We start from the raw sequence: 22,119 nt of genomic DNA, 5'->3' as shown, positions 1-22,119 counted from the left end.
AATAATAAGAAAAAACTAAACAGAGATGTCCATCCGTTTCCAGAGGCAACGATACTTTGAAAATGAAGACGGCAAAAAGCCCAAGTCAGCTTGAGAGATACGGCGACGCGGATGTAAAGACCGGCGAGCGGGAGATGTAATGGAATATGTTTTGCTACCAGAGAGAGAAAGAGAGAGAGAGAGTGAGTGAGAGAAAGGTCTCGTCCCGGAAACATCCGTCCTCTTAATGTCCAGAGCACGTAGCTTTTGTTTTTACTAGAAATGTGCAATATATCAGATTGCGCGAACTTTTAAAAAGAGAAGACGAGACCGCACGTAATCGCGACAAAGAAAGCGGGTAACATATAATGATGACACAATACCAAATAATACCAAATAATAAGACGAGATACACGGAGTTGTGTTATTCAGATAGAACTTTATCCTTTGTGAAAAATATATATGTATAAACACAAAGGAAGTTTTGACGATGTTTGTTGCGGAAAAATGTTTGTGTATTTGTTTTGTACAATAATTATATGCGCTTATCACACAGGAATGCTAACGTTACACTCGTTTACTTGAAATAAAAACTTGAGAAAATCCAAAGAATGTCGAGACAAACTTTATTTGTTAAGAAAAAAATTAAAGAGTCTGTGAAACGTAATCTCTATTATACGATCCTTGTTACGTGTAAAAGGTGAGTGAAGTATCAAGAAGGTTGGTGGCGTAATAAAGAGAGTCGGCGCGATATATTCCCTCGGATATGTTCCCTCGGTTGTTAACGCCGCCCCGTAAAAGTGTTTCGAGAAAAAAAAAACCATCTTCGATCGGAGTTTCGGTCTATATATATATATGCATGTATATTACATTGTTACCCTCTCCCCTCGTCCGCTCGGCAAACCGAAATGGATTGCGCGGAACAATAAACATTCCCCTCGTCAATTTGTAATTGTGATCGGGAAAAGAAAAAAAATCCTGCTCTCTTTCTCTCTCTCTCGGCGGTCGCGAATGCCAACTTTTAAGTTTTTCACTTGTTACATATTCGTTGAATATCGATCATTCGAAACTTGATTTATTACGCATCACGATAATGTGCTCGCAGGGAACTGGCATAGCGCGCGCTATCGAGTATTCTCTAATTGGCTCGCGGATATGATTCGATATTCCTGCAATTGCAAGGTTGATCGTTATACATATAATATGCGTGTATCAGAAAAATGCTGGAGCATAAAATGCTGATGTACATGACGTGTGTGTGTGTGTGTGTGTCGCTATCGATGAAAATTTAAATTTGCACGCGATTGTATTTGTACAGAAAGCTGGAGAGATAAAATTTCGCGACATTTGCCGAGCACGCGGAAAATATTATTCTGTTTCCCATCAGAAAGTGACGTGTGCGCTTCGGCTGATATTGCTCAAGTCTTTGTCGACGTGTATTTCAGATCGGATTACGTTTCCTCGTTTTTCTCTATGTATGTATGTGTGTGTGTGTATGTGTGTACGTGTGTACAATAAATTCGTCTACATACTACGTCCGCACAATATTTTCTACTTCTCGAGTATCAAGATAAGTTGTAAGTATTTTTCTCTCTTCCTGGAAATTTTATATTCCCGAAGTGACCATCCGCGTCCGATTTTATTCGAGCAGTTTTATCCGATTTTTAACCTTCCGATTGTTTATTCACGAACATGTTTGTATCTTTGCGATAACAAAATAAAAAAAAATATATATAATTGCTCTCGCTCTCCCGCTTTCCGGTTTTTTGTTCGTTTTTTTGTTTTTGCTTATCGAAACTGGAGTAACACGAACAATTTGATCACATCTTAATGTTCCATGGAACATTAACTTGCGAAAAAATTCAACGAGCGTTCTCCTCTTGAAACAATTAGCAAAACGGAAAATTTCCCTAAGTAGAAAAATTAACGGACGCGCGGTAGGAATTCTTTTTCTTTGTTTCGCCCGTTACTAAGCGCGCTCATTCGGATTTTTCTTTGAGAACCGGTTCCGCGCTTATGTATATCACGTTCATCGGGATTACGCTGTACATAATGTCGGTGGAAGTAAATAACCACGACGGGAAGAGCGAAGATGGAGAGAAAGAGAGAGAGAGAGAGAGAGTAATGCAATCTTGCTTCATTCGTTCACTGTTAACCGCGCTCTCATTTAGATAAGCTCCGATATTTTGACGTGCAAAAACTTGCGCGGCTAATCTTGGCGCGTTCCTTATCTCGAGAGTTCACACGAACAGGCGAATAGCAACGTTATAATGGAACCCTTAAGACCTCAAACATATTCACTACTATCAGCCTTAACTATATGCTTTGGGAGGCACAACTTTGGATGTTGTTAGAACCCCCTTAGCAGACTACCGTATTTAACTGCTCACAGTCAATGTCTTGCTCCAACTATCGTCGTAATACACGTGTTACATTTAATTTACATGTTATATTCAAGTGTTGTTTAATGCAACGATAAATCCGCCGAGAGAAATATCTTGTATAATTAATTAAATACAAAAAATATATAACTATTTAATTTTTTATAATATTAATAACTTAATTTCGTTATTCTCAAATCCGTATTATCATGCATTCTTTATCCCTTCAATGCCAGAAATGTTGGTTTTCTTTCCTGTCACGTGATCTTAGTCACATTTTTAAAGACACGTGACGTTTCTCTTTAAACGCTTGTATCTTTAAAACTACTGAAGACTTTTTCAATCTGTTTGTTTCTCAACGCAGAATCGTTCAACTTTTCGATTAAAAATGAGAAAGTGAAAAAATATTGTTTCTTGCGGAGATACTCAAACTTAAAGTCGCGTGGATCTCATAGACCCAGTCTGGACAATGTGTAGATCATGTGTTTTGTCTGGCACTGAAGGGTTAATATAAATAATATATTGTATATATATTATTTATGTTGTATATAATATATCGCTCTTTGCGACACTTATTTATTTGTCGGAAATGTACATGTAATTTGCAGGTTTATTTTTTTTTTTTCACATTTTGTTATTACGCGCAATAAAACAATTTATATATGCGCATTAGAGTGGTTCTTATTTACTTCTGGCAAAAATTTGTTTGAATGTTTTTCGCTTCGATATCTCCGCGATACCTCCGTAAATAATTTTAATTGCTAAAAAGATAATCCGTAAAAAAATTCAGCTCGATCGGATAAAGGAAAAAGGCGTCTCTGAGCCCTTAAACATAAAAAAAATTATTTTTGCAATTTAAATACTTTTTTTAATGTTTTTCCCTTATCCGATCGGGCTGGACTTTTTCACAGAGATTATCTTTTTAGCAATTTATAACCATTCTAGAGGGTGCCGCGAAAAAGAGTCGAAAATAAGAGTCACCCTAATGTATATGTTTAGATGTATAAAAGTAGATAAAATTTAAATATATATAAAATAAATAGATAAATATATTTAGATGTAGAAAATTCTACTTCTCATTAATCAATATTTAATACAGACTTACGAGACAGAGATTTCACGACTTACCACGTCGATGATTTGCTGCAACGTAATGCCGAACTTGACCTCCAGCGGTTCACTCTCATTCGCGACCGGTCGCTCCAAGGTGTTGTAATTTGACAGCAGGTGATTCAATAAGCGTTTCTCGTGGTACCCGCAAAGGCTTTCTGCGACAATGGAAGAGAAAAAAAAAACGAATGTCAGTCAGGAACTATAAATGTGTTATATTCCGGAGGGTATGAGAAAGGAGAGACACACACGTCATCATCGCGACCCTCGTCAAAGCGTATTTACAAACGGATACGCGGGAGGGGAAAATAAAAAAGAATTTCCATCCGACCTTGCTTTTCCGAAACGTAGAGAGACAGTGTAATTATTTTTGTCACAAGAACAAACGATTCTTGAAACACTTCCTTTGTTTTCGTTGCAGAGCGCGGAGCGCGCTTTTCAAACGACAACGTTGTTTTTAGCGCTCGTATATAAAGCTCTTTATTTCAAAAACAAACACATTACATAGATTGGCCGGTAATACGAACGTTATAAGGCGTTGTCAGTACATTTCTACCACGTGTATATAACTATCAGTATAATTGCTCGCAAATAGGATTAAATTGCGAAGTACGTTTGTGTCTCCCTTTTTCATTTTGCAATAAAATTCAATATCTGTGCACGCGCGCGCGCGCAAATAAATTCATAAGGGTTTTTTTTTTCTAAAACCTCCGCAAGAGTTTGCTGACTTGGGCAACCGACTTGGGCGCTAATCTTTGTGCGCCAGATGGACCAAATTAATGCACATCGTCAATTAAGTTGACAAGTTCGCAACACGCGTAAGCGTCGTCGACGGGAAGTTCGGTAACAAACTCCGAAGCTCCGTTCGGAGCTTGGCTCGACCTATCTCGCGTACTGTGTGTTTCGATCTATCGCAGTTAAACGAGGAGCGAGGCAAACTGCCTTAATCCTTTGACAAACCCGACGTATTCTCTTTCCCTCCTTCCCTCCTCCCACGAAGTCTAGGGGACCAAATTGTATTCGAGCACGTGCTGCTGCGGAACCGAGTTTAAGTTCCGTGTGCGACGCTCGCCGGGCGCCGAATACGAAATGCAACAGGACCGTGTCCAAAGGGAGAATAATGGCCGTCGGCTGGGCGGCTTCTGAATTCGGCGCACGTGCGACCATTGAGAACAAGCAAGAGGTATCGCGAGAGATTGCGACAAATACCTCTACCCGGCGTGCGCCTCGATACTCAAACTGTCATGAGGAGACGCACGATTTTCTATTGCCCGGATTCTTTTTCTTTCGCGGTCGTCTTTTTCTCTCTCCCTTTCCTCTATAGAAACATTAATATTCCGAGTTCGAGCGAAATATCAGAGGTCCGAACTTGTGCAAAATTTCTCAGTTTCACAGTATCAATCGCATTGCAAATTCCGCTACGTCTGATAATCACGTGCGCGCGTGCGCTTTACGCAACTCGAATTTTTCCGAAACTCGCGAAGTCGTTCGAATCGATCAAAGAAATTTCGTGCGTAATATGAAATACACCGTCTGAGAATGTTTACGTATAAATTTTTTGCGATAAAAAAGAATAAATTCAAATCGCTAATTGCATCCGATTGGAATGATGATACATCCGATCGCGTTACGATAATCCGATATATCGTCTACGATAATCTACGCTCACATCTATACTCGCGTCCTACGCTGCTAATGATTTTCGCGAGCGATCGTCACAAGGTATTTCCGAAACACACAAGAACGAAATCAATGCTATCGTTAATCAGATTAGTCGAATGTATTACGCGGGTATATCGATTCCGACGTTAATTTCTAGTTTATACACTGCGGGCATATCGCGTTGCGCGTTGATTAATCACCTTTGTAACGCCCCATCGTAGGGACGCATGGCGCGCGTTTGACTGTACGTGCCCTGTGTGTAAACAGGGTCGAATTATTAGAGCTGCAATTAATTATGTGGCGAAAAAAAAAAAAAGAAAAAAAGTAATTTACCATCGCGCATATTCCCAACGGGTCAACACTGAGCGATTTATCGGTTTCGCCCGCGAGCGGAAAAATATAAATCAAAGCGCTCGTTTAATTAGCCGCTTGTGACTGGTAACAAGCGGCAATTTGCGGAAAGGCGTGAGATGCGAAAAAAAAATTATAGACTCGACAATGCGTTATCGGCCGACGTTTCGCTTCGATTGACGAATTGAAAAAAATCGACGCTAACGTCAAAGAACAAACGTGTGTGTGTCACTTTTAGCGATTTCTCGCACGGAAGTAACTCGAGATTTGCAACTCAACTTCTTGCGAATGTGCGAGCAACGACGACGGCGGGCGAAACGGCAATGAGCAACTTCGTCGAAACGGCCATTTCCAAGCCGAATGCTTGAGAGACGATGGCAGTAATTAATGAGACGTGCGTAAAACCGGTGTGGAACTTGAGGAAAATTACGCTCGCAACTCTCGCGCGTTAACTTGCGTTAACGCGATTTCCACGGATGAAGAAGAGTACTGAAAACTTAGCGGAATGCGCCGCGCGTCTTGTAATTAGCGCCTTGTTTCATCGATAAATCACAAAGCTGGTTCGAATCGAGTTGTTCGTCTAATTAAATTTTTCGAAATAAAAAAGAAAGAAAAAAAACGCACGGTCGTTACGGCAATAGATCACAGATGTGTTGTTTACACTTGTGTTATTTAAACTTGTTATCTTTGTGTTTTTCATACGGACGAGTTCATATAACGCTGTGCTGTCTTTGCGCCGCGTTTCCAACTCGCCTTACGGTACATTTGCCCAACATCTGCATCGTACATGCCATTTGTATAACTTAATGACTTTACGTAATATCTCCCGGAAGCGTATAACGTATATGAATCTCACATTTCGAACGTAATATAAACTCGGTAACTTTGCCACGTATATTTTCACGTTACTTCCGATAAAGCTTCGTTATGTTAGTTTACCCACGGTGGACATTAAGCTGTTTTATCGCTTGAATTAAACTGCAGTCGAATTGTTAACGATGAGAAACAACAAGGCGCGCGAAAGGGGTTAGAGAACAACCGGGAGCGCGCGCACATGTTAATAACGAGGATTATCTTTGTGCATGCGTCTCTCTCTCTCTCTTTTCTCTCACACACACTAATAAATTTCTCAAATTCGACATCCCCAACCCGCGCGAGACAAGACGAGGGAAAAAGGAGAGAGAACGTTATCCGCGCGTTCCTCAAACGAGATAAAGCTGGAGCATTGTTATCATTATTTCAAAACCTGGCGGAGTAAACAATGCAACATTGTTGGGTTAAAAATTTGCCTCGGAGAGAAACAAAGGGCGATTTGACTCATTTTGAAATACGCTAGAGATGAGAAAATTTCAATATAAAAAAATAGCGGGTTCGTCATTTGTGGCTTTTCAACGCTGCGGAAGGTTTGCCTTGCTATTACCTGGTCTGTTCGAGAGGACGGGTCTTTTAATGATACCTTACAAAGGGCTGACAAAGGAGCTACGGTAGCTTCATTTAGCCGTCTGCGTCGATTTAGATTAATGAGACCGAGTTTGCAAGAGAAATCGGAAGAGAAAACAAAAGTGCGGTAAAGTAAAAGAGAGAAGGAGAGAGAGAGAGAGAGAAAGAGAGAGCGTGTGTATGTGTGTGTGTGTGTGTGTGTGTGTGTGAGCTTCAAGTATAGTCTGGTGTGATATAATAGGCGGTAAAACCCGTTTGGTCGTACGTGTCGAAATACACGCTGACATGAATGGGTAGCCAGATATCCTTTTCGTCGCTCTTGACGTCACCGTTGGCGAAGTACGTGAGCCCCGCAGAAAGTGCCGCTAGAGATAGCAGTCTTTGTAAGAAGAGATCATGTGCTTATCCACGCGCGCGCGCGTGTATGTATGTGTGTATACACACTTGGCACGTGCACATGCGATATTTTCTTTCTTATGTCATCGCTGACGATATGCAACAAAACTACAAGTTGCAACAAAAAACGATTGTTAATGTCCGATGCGCGCAAGAAAATACGAGTGTTAACATTGGGGGAAACAATCGAGTCAAATAAAAACAAATATTCAAACAAATACTTGAAGTATTGAAGACACACACACATACACACACACACACTTTGTAATGCTTTGAAAAACTACTTGGTTTAAATTTAACTAATTTGTTTGGCGTTAAATATGTTTTCATTCTGGTGACAATCAGAAAAAGAAGTCGAGAAAATGATTGAAGTAATGAAAAGAACAATTAAACTTTCATTCGGTCTCAATCTGTTTACACAATTCACGTTTGATAGGTAAAAATAATTAATCTCATACGCAATCTCCAAATCCGCGTTTGATCGCGTTCGATTTAAAATAAAATTTATCTCTCATCACATATCGCACGCACGCAGTGCTAACACGCGAGAGCGTGTGTACTGATATTATATTGCGAAAAAAAAAAACGTCGGATGTGTACATCGTTGAGAAAAAAAAAAAAAATTGATGCACTTTGAGAAACTTTTATAATCACATTGTCATTATCGTCACATTATCGTGGAGATTCTTTATAATCCTTTCTCATCCTTGTTGTATGGTTCAACCTCGAACGTGGCAACTTTCAATAAACTTATACACCGGGGGTAAATAGGATTACTTTTATAGAACACGCGCGCGACGTTAGGGGCGGCGAGTTTTTACAGCCCCCGACGTCATCCTCATCGTCTCGACCGGTTAAGTCTTCCAGAGGTGTCCGGCAGAATCCGCGCTATGAATGGCAGCCCTCTTGAATACCAACGTGTAAATTCGCCCACCCGTGAATTCACGCGTGGGCATCACACACGCCGCCCATAAGCTCTCTCTCTCTCTCTCATGCATGTGTGTGTGGTGAAATATACGTATATATATATGTAGATGTAGATATATCTACATTACAGGGAAATTCCTCTAACTGTGGGTCACGTGTGACCGACAGCTCGATTACCTCTCGCAGCCTCTAGCTTTTCGACATATCGCTCATAACACTAAACGGAATATTTCACACCTCCGCGCCTAGACTTGTGTTAGTGACAGTTTATTCTACGCGATGCACCGCGCGGGTGCGCTAATATGACATATATTTTTCTCATGAAAATACAGAATATCAAAACGCAAACACCGCGAACACGCACTAACTTCAAATAAAGCGGAATAAAAACAAAGTTACTCGGAAGAATCGAATTTTCTTCTACGCTCCGCGGCACGTTAATTAAGTAATTCAACGGTAAGCAATTCTCATTAGACACAATTACGTGCGCATTACGCGATCGCGCAGTCTTTACCATCGCTTATGGTATTATCGTATCGCGGATACTGCGCGGAGAATTCCCATAAGGGCACAACATTACCGTGTCCGTCCGTTATGGCGCATGTGCTGCAACATCGCCCATTTGCTCGCACGCGTGCACTCTCGCTCCGGCGATCGGCGAGAGAGATCCCGAAACTACTACCAGCTTAGGTGCCACGTGCGCGTTATCGTTTTGCTCGCGAATTTTGACGCGGCGAATCGCCGTAATGTGGCGACATTAACACCGCGTTTACAAATGAAACAAGTTCGCAATTAAAAATATATATATTAGTCGCGCGCGATACACGTCTCGCGTTGCGTCATACGTTAGCTCACTCACGCGCCTTTGTAATTGCTCGCCGCGCGCGAGCAATTAGAAACGTGTTTTAATTTACAGTTATCACGCGAATAAACGCGCGACAAAGAATATATGTTAATTGAATCAGCTGATGTATATTTCTCACGAGCGAAATCGCTTTTTTTCCTTCGCGGTGTTTCCGCGACAGAAAATCCTAATAAATAAGGTAATTTGATACACCGTCCGCGTGACGTTACGCGCGACAAAAGAAACGCAGATGCGAGGAATAATATTCGCATTTTCTTATTCCCTTCGAGCGCATTCGTCTCGTAAACGGCAAAGCAGTGCTGTTGTTCGACGACATTTTTCATTTCCGTCGTTACACTCGGAAGAAGTCTAAACTAGCTCGCGCTACTAGCGCCATAAAACTGTCTCTGCCAAGCAAGAGTCCTATCGCTCCCTTTGCTCCCGCACGGTAAATTCTCGAGAATGTCAGCGAGAACTATCAGTCAGTGCCCGGGCAACAAACTTTCCCGTACCCGAGAGGTGTTGAAGAAAACAGCAGAAATTATTGTTATTATTTACGCTGACGTTCGAGATGATACGGTCACTTTCGCGCCTGCATATGTACGCACTTCTAGCGTTTTTCGCATCGAGACGACGCGTTAGCGAATTTTAATCGCTCGCGACACTAGAATTATTACTGTCAGAAATTTATTAAATAATATTGTGTATGAAATTTCGCACACGATCGAGCTGTCACCGACAACGAGCGACAACTCACGTTCGCCGCAAGTACGAGAGTCTTAGCAGGGATACGCAAGAAAAGCTTGGACCGAGTGTCCGGCAGGGCTTTTGAACGTCCGAAGATCGTTCGTGTGTTATTGCAGACGAGAGGAAGCAAGAAAGGAAGCTCGACGGAAGGGAGGACGCCGAAGAGCGGAGGCGTGCCGAGAGCCTCGAAGCTCCATTGATCCACGAAGAATATACACCGCCTACGTAACTTTGATCACGCTGTAAACAGGATACTTCGTCGAGCTGTGTTGCCTTCATATCTTAAGGAAAGATTTTTTTCTCCGCAGACTGACGCGCCGCGCGAGTGTCTTATTCGTTTCTGCGTGTTCGCGAAAGAGATCCCTGTTGTCACCTCATTCAACTTTGAGAGTTGCCAATGATAAAAGCGCCAGTGGCAGGATTGCTGTTCGCTCTGTCTAACTTATGAAAATTTAACAAGACATTAAACAAAGCTATTAATCTTGTTTGTAATTCTTGCATAAAATCGGGAAAAAACGTCAAGAAAGATTAGAAAATTAAATATATTTAATTAACGATTATAAAATTAACGTAAGATATATAATATAATTAATTACATAAAATTAATTAAGATGTAAGAAATAATATAATTAATCAAATAAAATTAATTAAGATTAGAAAATTAAATATATTTAATTATAAAAAAATCTCTGTACACGATATAAAAACTTTTCGTTATTTTTATCACTTCCGCTGACGATATTTTCGATTTTTTAAATTGATATTTGGTATTGAAAGTTGATTATTTATACGTTTATGACATAATAGAAGTAAAAGAGCGTGTTATTTTGCACGAAACGATGTGACTGTCGCATCGCTTGAGAGAAATAAAAATGTTAAAAAAGACGATCTATATTTTGCGAAGCTTCTCGAGTTAAATTCGCTGAATCCATACAAGCGAATGTTATACTTGTTACCGTTTTTCTTATTGTGTGTCCTGCTATTTACTCAACGGGAACAACGGAAGCGCGCGAATATTCTTTTGACATATTTATCTACGACAAAGTGTACTTAATTCACGTAAAAGATCGCGACCCTTCCGTGAAGCACGCTGAAAGGCGATGCAGCTCTTATCTAGTAAAAAAGTTTAAAGCTTCATTGATCCGGAAAGGGTTTACGGCGACTACCAGGCACACTTTGATCACATCGCGTATCGCACAACCAAAGTATTCTATCGATCTTTTCCTCGTCCCGTCCTCTCCGTACCGATCTCGCCGAATAATAAATTTAGAGAAATTTCCCCCCCTCACACACACACACACACACACACAGACAGACACAGTGATTTTGTTCACATCGATCTGATGAGAAATTCATCTTTTTTCCTCGCCGTCGTCGATCTCTCTTTGATTTCTCGATAAAAGCTCGCTTTTAACGTATCGCACGATGCGATTAATTTTCGGTACCTCGTTCAAGACTTCCCCGATCCTCGGGATTACGCGAACTGTAAAATCGACGCGATTCCTTCCTCGCCGCGTTTCCCCCTTCCTCTCCTCCTCCGCGGAATAATAGCGCGCAGTAAATCAATAATAATATATACCAAGGCATTTCAATCGGATTACCCGCATGAGATATATATCGCGCAATTATATATTATATATATTCCCATTATCGTATATCGAATCCAATGTGTATTGTCGACAATAGACGGGTGAGCGATTCAACGACGGCGCGAGACGAGAGGGGAAAGAAAAGAAGTAAGAGAGATTTCAAATTACTTCAGATGTTTCATAGAGACCGCGCGCTTAAATTTCCGCTTTGATACAATCGCGAACAAACTCGCGATTCACACAATTTTGATTGCGAAATCGCAACGAGAAAAGGGGAAGGAAATGGGCGCAAAACTTGAACGAACTTTTGCGCAAACAAACGAACGTGCGACGGCCGACTTTGGAGTGACTTCAAACTCGCGGAAACCTATCGCCCCTTACTCCTCCGGTATCGGCCGCGTACTGACCGATCTTATAGCGCGGCGCACGTATTCAAGTATTATATGCCGTATACTATAGGGGGTGCGCGATAGTTGTGCGGTCCGAAGGAGGAAAACTATACCGCCGGAAGGTCGCGCGGAGAAGCTCAAGTTCAAGTTTCGGCACGGTCTAATCAAAAGCCTTAATTGGCTTTCGGCCAACAGAGGCACGGCACCGGTGTTCCATTTCACGCGAAACTCTCTATATAGTTTATGCGAATTCCCATCGGGGAATAGAGCCCGAGAAGCGCACATAGAATGCTTTAATACAGTCAGACATTTAGAGCGCGATTATTATACGTGTACGCGTTCATTCTATGTATAAAATATAAATATATATATACATCCTACGTACACACGTGCGTGCATGTAAAACGTAATATATAGTTTTTATTAAACTTTGATGTAACAATCTCTCTATATTTTAAGCGTATGATGCAAGCGAAATGTGAGGGTTCAAGTGTAACAATTTTTGAGAAGAAAAAGTTGGCGTTGGATGAAGAATAAAAAAACTCTTGAAAGATCGTAATAATAATACACATGATAAAAAAGAAAAGGAGACTAAAAACTTGGTGAGAAAAAAAAATAAGAACGATATCGAGCGCGGCTCGAAAAATTTTGGAGTGAAAAACAAGTTTGCGCTTGCCATATATGCAAACGTATGGAATTCATTACTACGTGAATAGACTGTCAATGCCGTCGAGCCTATTGTTCGAGTTTTCCTCGGGATGCAAAATCGAAAGTGGCACGAGGAACTTAAATTAGGTTTTCCTGCCAGGATGCGTCACGAGAGGATTTCTAAGAGAGCGAGAGAGCGAGAGAGCGAGAGAGAGAGAGAGATAGATAGATAGATAGATAGATAGATAGATAGATAGATAAGATATAAAAGACGAAAGGAAAATGTGATAAAAGTCGCATCAACAAATCCGTCATCGATTGTTCTTTCGAATAATATCGAGAACATCGTTGCACAATCTAAGAGATCAGAGTGAAATAATTCGAGTTTCAACTGTATATAAGTTTCCACGTCGAGTAAAACCTTTCAAAAGTGTGGGACAAGGTGGCGGGGTACTTGCCTTTGATGCAACTGCTGAAAAATATATACACGAACGTCTTTGAGTTAACTATCTGGTTTTAGTGAGCGTAAAAAGCGCCTCGTGGATTTTTCGCTTTGTGACGTTTTTGACATTACATCCGTGTTATAAAACACAGCGCGCGGGACGAAGAGAAAAAGATACAGAGAGAGAGAGAGCCAACCAAGCGAATTGTCGTCGCGATGCGAACTGAACTGTGAACGCGCGCGGGAGAAAGAGAGAGCCGAAGCGAAATTATAACACCACAAAACTCGAGGGGAAAACAAGAAGCGCGCGCGAGACGTGAGGATTTTCGCGTGAGAAGTCCGCGAGCCCCGAGCACGCGATACAATTATTTAGTTTGTTTGCGTTCGTTCGAAACACATACAGCTCGTCCTCGAACGTGTGTGTTTCCAGCGACTCTCTCGAAAAAGATACTCGATATCTCGAATCCGCCGCAATCTACACAGACATCTCGTAGAGATCGTATTTCGCGATATTATCATCTTTTTAAGAGGGAAAAATAAATCTTGCAATATTACACCGTAAAGAGAAAACCCCGGCGGCGTAGAATTGAGCGGCGATATTGTCAAGTAATACACCAAGTCTGAACTTACTCCGCCCACGCATGCAGGCATTAACGCGCGGTTATTTCTGACGGCCCCCTTTTCGCCGAGCTGTCAACCGGCATGCAAAATACGCAGATTACATTCTGAAGCGTGTGGTAACCGCCGCGTATCGACCGACGCGTCAGTGATGCGTTCTGTAAATGGCGGCGCCGTCTCTCAATTTAGCTCCCTTTGCCGTGTACTTAAAAGCGCAGCGACACGCGCGCGCGCCCAGCCCCGCCTAGGGCTCGTAGGCCGTAATTAGCTTCGGTGCAAATAAAGGGTCATCCTCTCTCTCTCAAAAGAGACGCGCGGTGAAAAGCCAAGAGGAGAAGAGTAAGAGAAGCACCGGCACACACAGAAGCACGCGCGCGTTGTGTTTTCACGAAAAAGCGCGCGCCTCAAAAATTCATACACCAGCTCGATTGGTCGAAAGATGATTTAATTTCAGCGCTTCCGCGCGCGCTTGCTGCGTTCCGTTAATTACAGGCACGCCCCAGGTACGTCAGCTTCGCGGAATCATTTATACGTATAATTGTTGGTTGAATTAACCCGGTGAAATATAAAGCTTGTTAAATTACATTGTCCTAGTTTTTTTTTCCTTTCGCGTTGACCCGCTTCGAATTCAAACAAACGAATTTCGCGAATCTGCATAATCATCGCCTGGTTATTTCATTCAGATTTCGTTTCGAAAATTTTTTTTTTTTTTTTTTTTTTTTTTCTGCACCGCAAATTGCTTAACCCACTTAGTGTAATAAATTATAAAAATATGTATACCACTTACATATGTGTGCACGTGTATATATGTTGTTGCAATCATTCGATATGGAGAGCGCGGATGTTTCATATCGTTGAAAGAAAGAGGACAGATGAGTTGTCTCGATAACGAATTATTGATCGGGAATTTCAATTCGAAAATTGAGGTATTTTTGGGACATCGACGTTCCGATATCTTTCGGAACTTTTTCTTATTCAAAAATAACTTGAGCGTAATTAAATAATAAAATTAGTGTTCTCTTTTTGTAATTCTCGCGCATTACAATTTGCACATAATATCCAATATTGTGTATACATTTGGATGGCTCTTATTTTTGACTTTTGAATTTTTTCAGAGGCATCCTCTAAATAAATTTCATTCTTTATGCATTTAAATAATCTTTTCAATGTTGAAGAGCTCAGGGGCTCTTCTTCCTCTTATCCGATCGGCTTTCACCGATTCCTTTGAAATTAAAATCATTCTAGAGAGTGCCGCGAAAAAACTTAAAAAAAAAAAAAAAAATTTCACCAAGAAAAAATAAGAGACGTCCTAAGTATACATACATGCCTAACAGATACTGTAATTTATTACCATACGGAAGCTGTTTGAATATTACGATTGCTTCTTGCTACCATCTCGCTTTTCGAAACTTGTCGAATGTCTCTTAATGAAAGAACTTCCTTTTCGAGGACGACGTAGTCGCAGTTTCTGGAATTTCATTAACGCGGGCTGCGCCAAATTTCCCGTTGACTTGGTGCAAACGCGAGCTACCTCACACTGTCAGATTTTCGATGGTATTTCACGGTCGACGACATCTCGTCGTCAAGCTCTCGTGTTCTCGCTCTGCCGGTATTTCTTTTTCTATTTCCGTGTGTCTTAGCGAAAGTCGGTGTATCCCCCGTCGTTAAAAGGACCACCACAGGGTGGGTTAATTAGTCGGTCGTACGTTAATAAACTTACGAAACAAGTGGCGAGCGAACACGACGACTTCTCTCGAGCTCGCCGAGCTCTTTTGTCCTCACATTATCGCTAACAAGGACGCGATAAGCTCGGCTTCTTGTTATTTCCCCGGGGTAAGAGGCAATTCGAAATGTACGAGAAGAGCGCGAGAACCGGGGAGACATGCGTAATTGGGGACAATTTAAAACGGGAATGCGCGAAATATAATTTATAACAATTGCGCTCTGAGAAGTGCAAATTGAAAAAAAAAACAAACAAATTGCAATTCCGCGTTGTAAAAAAAAAACAAAAACAAAAAAGATATCGGAGAAAGCGAACATTTTGTACGGAAAACGATAAATCCACATCGTTGAGAGGAAAGAGTTTACAAACGAGAATTTAAGAGACTTTTATTGGATTGTTGTTGTACGTGAAAATATTTTCGGAATTGTATCGCTTTTCACATCTGTTGCTTGCACAAACCATTCCAACTTATAATGAGTTCTTTAATTGGCCGAGTACTTATATTTCGAAGTGCTCATACTTCGGCAACTAACGAGAAGACACGGTTAAATTAACAAATCGTAAATAGAGCCGTTACGGCTACGATAGAATAGCACACACACGCGCGCACACACACACACACACAACAATGTTGTTTTACATAAACTTGTTAAATGGACATTTTAAATATTAAACGGAAATTGTGACGCGCGCAATGTACGATACGATTCGATATCTCGTAATAAATGGGTTGATTCATAAATAAATCAATTCCGATTCGGGCAACAACAATTTATCTGTTCCTAAGATAAATTCGAAGTTATTACCGCAATTCCACCTGACGATAATGTTCACCTGATATATATTGAGGTAACTGATATCAAGTAGTTTCGAATCGGAGCTTGATTTTGATAATTAAAAAAAAAAAAACCCGCGAGTTTTCATGCACAAACGTACATATGTATCCGCTTAAAAGTAATAAATTAATAATTAGCGTCATTAATAATTAATAAGTAGAATTAGATGCGTAAAGAGAAGCGAAACGGGAAGACGTTAATTATGCAATTGTTCATTTCCGTAACGAATGTACTCAAGAGGACATCTCGCGTCGTTTTCTCGAGTCGGCCGCTTTGCGCGAAAGAAGAGACACGATAATTCTCATTAGCGATTCGCTGCCTCCTCCCGGTTTTGCGCCCGTTTCTTCGTCTCACATAAGAAATAAGCCATTAGCGAGATACCGGGCGCCGGGAACGTGGAAAGACAGTTCGCGAGAAGCAGAAAAGGCAACGCTTATAAATAGAACGACCGTGGGCACCAACCCAGAGAGTGTATACCGGATAATGTTTTCACGACGAGAGGGAAATTTCTACGACGAGTTATTATACCTGCAGTGTGATGAGAATAAAGGCTCGCACGGTACGAGGCATTCTTCTGCAGCCTTTTTTTTTTTTTTATTGGATCTCCGTCCTTGCGGGAATCTTTGTGGAGGAAATTATTTTTTGCCCCGCGCGCGATAGCCGCCTTGTTTTAAAACTGCAAGGGTGAGACTCGAGCTGTTGTGAGCGTCTTTTCTATCGTTTAAAGCAAGGTACGCGATTGCCGCGACACACACATACACACACACACACACACGTTCGGGCTCGCGAACCAATTTTATCCAACCAAATTGTTTATCGGATCACAATTGTTTGTGTTTGACAAATGACGTCACTCATCAGTTTTCTCACTGTTCTGAGAAAAAAAGACGTAATAGACGTTTTTAAACAGAACGGGAAAGAGGATGAAAATTTCTTCGCTTATTATTCCATTATCTCGATTTTCCGATTACAATAATCTCTCGGATATCATATTGAATATCTGATAAAACGATCGTTCGCGATGTGCATTATGCGACGGAAATCGCTTATGCGGCGTGCGATGCTCCTGCGATTACATGAGCACGTGAGCGTTCTCTGTCAGAGACGCGCTCCTTCGGGAATCAAACGAGCGATAATGGCCGAATTGATATCCGGCGCGTGTGGAAACGGGTTGGCGCGCAGCGATCGGCATCGGTGTACAAGGGTTTATGGTCTTCGCGTGCTGGCACGTTGCCCGTAAATTGCGTCCACCAACGGCGACGTTTCGGGACGTCGACCGACGTGTTGCGTATACTGCCGGATACCTTTCTGACATCCTCCGGCATGAAACACGAAGAGAACACCTGTACCACGTTGCTCGACCCTCGTAAAGTGCATGTGTTACAAAGGGATGTTCCGCATAGTTCTAGATTAGAGACCGTCGGATTGTAAAATAATCCAAATTCGGATTCCGTTATTTTCCGTCAAAAAGCCAAGTCTGCAAAACTTGGTGACTCAGTTTGTAAAAAAAAAAAAAAAAAAAAAAAACCACATCGCGTAATAGCGCGTACGCAAGTTTTCATAATTATAAGTTTTAATGATCGACGCGCGTTGTAGCGAAACAAACTCGTTCGATATATCTGGGCATTATAATTGCGGAATTATAGCGAGTTGAAACGTTTTCGCTCCGCTGATATCCTCGAGGAGAAGATATCGGCGAAGAACTCGGCGCGCGAAGCAATCGCACGGAAGCGCAAACGACGACGCGGCAATTTATTCGTCCGTGACCAACTGGTTCGCGAAGTTCGCAGACAAGAACTGTAGCTAGCGCCGCAAATTTTGCTACGGTCGGACAGTTTTCTTACGGAGAAAACGTCTTTCAACTTTGGATTCTACGTCGTTGATCAAAAGAGAATTTAAAAATTTATTCGCGTACAAATAAGGAAAAAAAACCTCTGTACTTCTCAATTATATCACGTACATAAAATGGTCTCTCATAGTTTTGACACAATTTCGTCGATTCAAGTTGGTTTTAAAAAAGTAATATTATTTTTTTTTTAATTACTTTCTTGTCTCGGTCCGAGGGTTTTCGAGCATCCTTCCGAATTTGCTTCCTTCAAAACAGCAGATAACCGAACAAAGAGCTTCGCGCGCGGAGCGATGAGAGCGCGTTCGCAAAAATTAACTTCGGAGAAGAGAAAATAACTCCGCAGAAGTGAGTTATATCAGATTCCGGTCGTGCGGTCTCATAACCTCATGCGCGGGATATTAATTCGACCGTTACCGCACGAGCGGTTTCCAAAGCAGGGTGGGGTGGCGTTTATGTGCCCGGGCCGTTCTGCATGCAGAACACTGGCACCGGAGAGATAGAGTACGAATCACGGAGGGTGATTTCTACCTGCGCGCGCAATAGATCACTCCGGGACCTGCCATTAACCCGAATATCTTTGAAATGTATTCGCGTAAAAAAAAAAAAAAAAAAAAGAAAAAAAATGATCTAACATTCGGCGAACGCCATCAATTCTCGATCGACGTACAACGCGTGTTGCATAACAAGCAGGATTTGGAAAGCGAATATTCTTAATTCGCGGTGCGTTGGAACAAAATGCAGAAGAGAAATTCAATTCGTCGGTTTTACTTAAGATTCGATTCGTGCAGTTTCGAATTACACTTCAACAAACGTTATTGTGACTGACGTGCTTGATTTGTTTTCAAGTTTAATTGTTTTGTTATAATTTAACGCACGCTCACACGCACATCTACGTGAGCGCGTGAACTTGGAGCAAAATGCAAAACCACATTTGCGCAAGTAAGTTGACGAATATGTTAACGGAAGAAGAATTATATTTCGAGTTCGCGAGAGCGATCAAGACTGGAATATTTGCATTAGCAAAATATATATACACATCCGCGTTTATATGTACATAGATGAATCCGATAGTTGGAAGACGAACTTTCACGCGACATAGTTGAAGGGAATCTAAATTTCGTATTCGCGTGATGAGTTTTGCCATTAACCTAAATAATAATATTTCGCATTTACTCCAAATTCGCGGCCGTATTCGAGTGCAAAGTGCGTGCGTGTGCGTGCGTGCGTGCATCCGTGCATGCGTGCGTGTATATATTTGATAACGTTCCGCTAAAGTATCGTAATATACGCAATAATATACATATATAAAGACCTAACAATATCGCGATGAATAATAATACATCAATATTGGAAAGTGCACTTCTATATAACGTTCCGCTTTGCGTTGCCGCGCATAATACTTGGAATGGGAAGTAGGTGGATGGGAAGAAAAAAAAAAATAACTATTTTTAAAACTTCCTTCTATTCCCCTTCAAAACGCATATTAAACGAGTCTAATAGAAAGTCGTAATTACAACGTAATAATGTGGGAAAAAGTTTCCAGCCCCACGGACGTGTATTATGTTCCGACAATGCGGTGGAAGAAAAAAATCTTTATATTTGCAACGACGAGATGAAGTGCCTACCGCTCTCGAGTGAAATTTTAATTGCGACGGGAAATTAAACTTTCGAGAAATCACATCCAAACGATTGAAATCGGGACGTTTATAAACGCCGATAAAATCGCAATCGCGTAATCCCGCAACAAAATTCACTTACGCGAAAAACACGATAGAGGTGGAGGAGGAGGAGGAGGAGAGAAGTGATTTTAGTTAACGGTAAATTTAAGCAATCCCGCTAGACACCTAAAGGAACCGCTTTTGGCAGGTTTACAACCGCTGCCCGCATCGCTATACAGGTATATCACCTAATTGTCGCTTATCGTCGGGCGTAACCGCTCGAATAGGTATTAACGCTTCGCCATTTTATCGCCGAAACGAAGGGCCCGTTTTCGTGACGCGCGCGGTTTCGCACCGTACGTTATAAATTTGTTAAACAACAAATGTGCCGCGCGGCGGTACGTGCGACGGAAGAGCTCCGATTTAAAGGGAACGTTACAACCGCCTCTGATGTATTTCGCGACGCAGATGCTCCGTTCCGCATTTATACGCGGGTTTACGTCGGTGTCATCCGTTTGGATAAATGTTAACTGAAACCTTTCTATTTTTTTTTTTTTTTTTTCACTCGGGAAGAGAGAGAGAGAGAAGAGAAAGAGAGAACACACTCAGAGAGAGAACCGTAACAGGTAATATCCATTTAAAGAAGTCGGCGCACCGAGGGCGCATATTCGCGCGAACGGGGTCGGAAATCCACACGTGGAGCACGAAGAAGGGAACGCTGAAAACAGATGGATGAAACGTGTTCGTCGGCGTGGCTCGAAGTGAGAGAAGGATCGCAGCGAAAGAAAAAGCGCATGCGGCAGCACGCGAGACATTATTGTACCAGAGTTGAGGGAACATCGTATTCGAGAGCGCGATGTATTTCGCACATAAGTTATGCCAAAATTCTCCGAGAGAGAAAGGGAGAGAGCGGGAGCGAGTTTGCGCGCGGCAGTTGTAATTAAACCCCGTGGAAATAATTCGGCCGTCGAATACTGCGCGCGCTAATTACGTTACGTTATGCCCGTATCGTCGCGCCGCGGATGACTCCCTCACCGTACGCGATATTTGCCACAACGCAACTTCGGTCGGAATACGTGAATTGAAATTCGCTCGCTCGGCGAATGTGACGTACGGCGCGATCGTGATTCGAAGAGGGAAACCCTGCCGCGAGACGATAGGGCTCCGGCAGCTACGCCACTGCACAGAATACCGAGAACTGCCGGCTATCTGGAAGCGAATCAATGCCCTTCGTCCTACATTATTCAGTTCAATCAAATACCGCTTCAGGCATTCGGGTCAGTCGCAGAGAGCGCCGTCTATAGATACCGGGGTTCGTATATACAACGCGCGTGTGTATATTTTCTCTTAAAGACGGGAGGAAGACTGTTATAGTTTGCGAACATAAAATACAAAATTGCCAATAAATCAACGCGTTAATTAGAAAGAGAGAGAAAAAAGAAAGAGAGAGAATGCGCGCGCGCACGCGCACGCACGCACGTGGGTGTGTGTGTGTGTGTGTAAGAGGATTACTTCGATCGCGAATAAAAACGAACTAAATAATTGCTGCAGACGTGATCCAGAAAATACGTCAAAAGTACAGCGAATATATTCTCCGTATTATTAAACATAGAGTGAAATATAGAAAAGTTATAACGATTTCGTCACACGTTTGCATTTGTGCGACTTTATATATTATTTTTGTATACATATGACACACACACGCGCGCGCGTGCGCGCGAACGTACAATTTCTCATTGCCCGGCGAGAATCCTCTTACACAATAGATCTAATATTCTCCGAGCCGAGGGTTTATATCCCTTTAAATCGCGCGACAAGCACGTTTGTCTAATTAAACAACGTTAACAAGATAGACTCGTTTCGCGCGCACGAGCTACAGTGCGGAAAGTGCGCGCCGGTGTCTTGTACACACATCGCCGTGTGTGTGCATCGATTTTGAAATTCGACGTGTAACTACGATTCGTCCGTCAATTATGAGTAATCCCACACCGAACGCTATCTCCGCGCAGATAACAAAGACGCGTGGAGGAACGCATCGAGAGCGAGTAAATACGCAGGAAATAAGTCATTTTGTCCTTTTTTTTTTCTTTTTGGACCGACAAAAAGGAGCGGGTATCGGATATCGACGGTTTTACAAATGACCTACATTTTCTTCTTTGTTCACACCGCCGTGATGTGGAGAGCGCGTCGCGATATGCGCGGCTGTGACTAACGAGCACGAGGAGACAAATTACGCTCGACTCGCGATTCGCCGAAACATCCGTGGATATATTGGAACGTCAGAGAGATTTCCCGCTTAAAATCCGAAAGCCACCCTCGGTCTTTTCAGAAACGGATGTCTGAACCATGTGTGCGACTTGATCGGCGACTCGCGTGACAGAAGAGCTTTTGCGATATACCTCATGTGTTAAATAAAACAAAATTACTAACTTGATTGAATCGTCGATCTCTGTTTGAGACGTAGCAGATTGTGCGGTTCCGGAATGTATCTTGGATTTCAAAGTATTTTACACAAAACAACGTCAGAAAC

The 22,119-nt window shown here is 41.9% G+C and overlaps 1 protein-coding gene across 2 annotated transcripts in view; it reads right to left on the bottom strand.

The window, feature by feature from the left end:
* LOC109858063 (neuronal acetylcholine receptor subunit alpha-7) overlaps positions 1-22,119 on the bottom strand; it is a 209,969-nt gene that overhangs the window by 150,665 nt on the left and 37,185 nt on the right. For both annotated transcript variants that reach the window (XM_020434952.1, XM_020434951.1), the window contains exon 3: positions 3,489-3,628. In XM_020434952.1, coding sequence (XP_020290541.1) covers positions 3,489-3,628 — 140 coding nt within the window. The remainder of the gene's footprint in view (positions 1-3,488; positions 3,629-22,119) is intronic.

This window comes from Pseudomyrmex gracilis, unplaced genomic scaffold, assembly GCF_002006095.1.
Source record: "Pseudomyrmex gracilis isolate BER0280 unplaced genomic scaffold, ASM200609v1 scaffold_185, whole genome shotgun sequence".
NCBI lineage: Eukaryota > Metazoa > Arthropoda > Insecta > Hymenoptera > Formicidae > Pseudomyrmex > Pseudomyrmex gracilis.
Note: the sequence above shows the minus strand (reverse complement) of the source record. Positions and strands in the feature narration are given on the sequence as shown.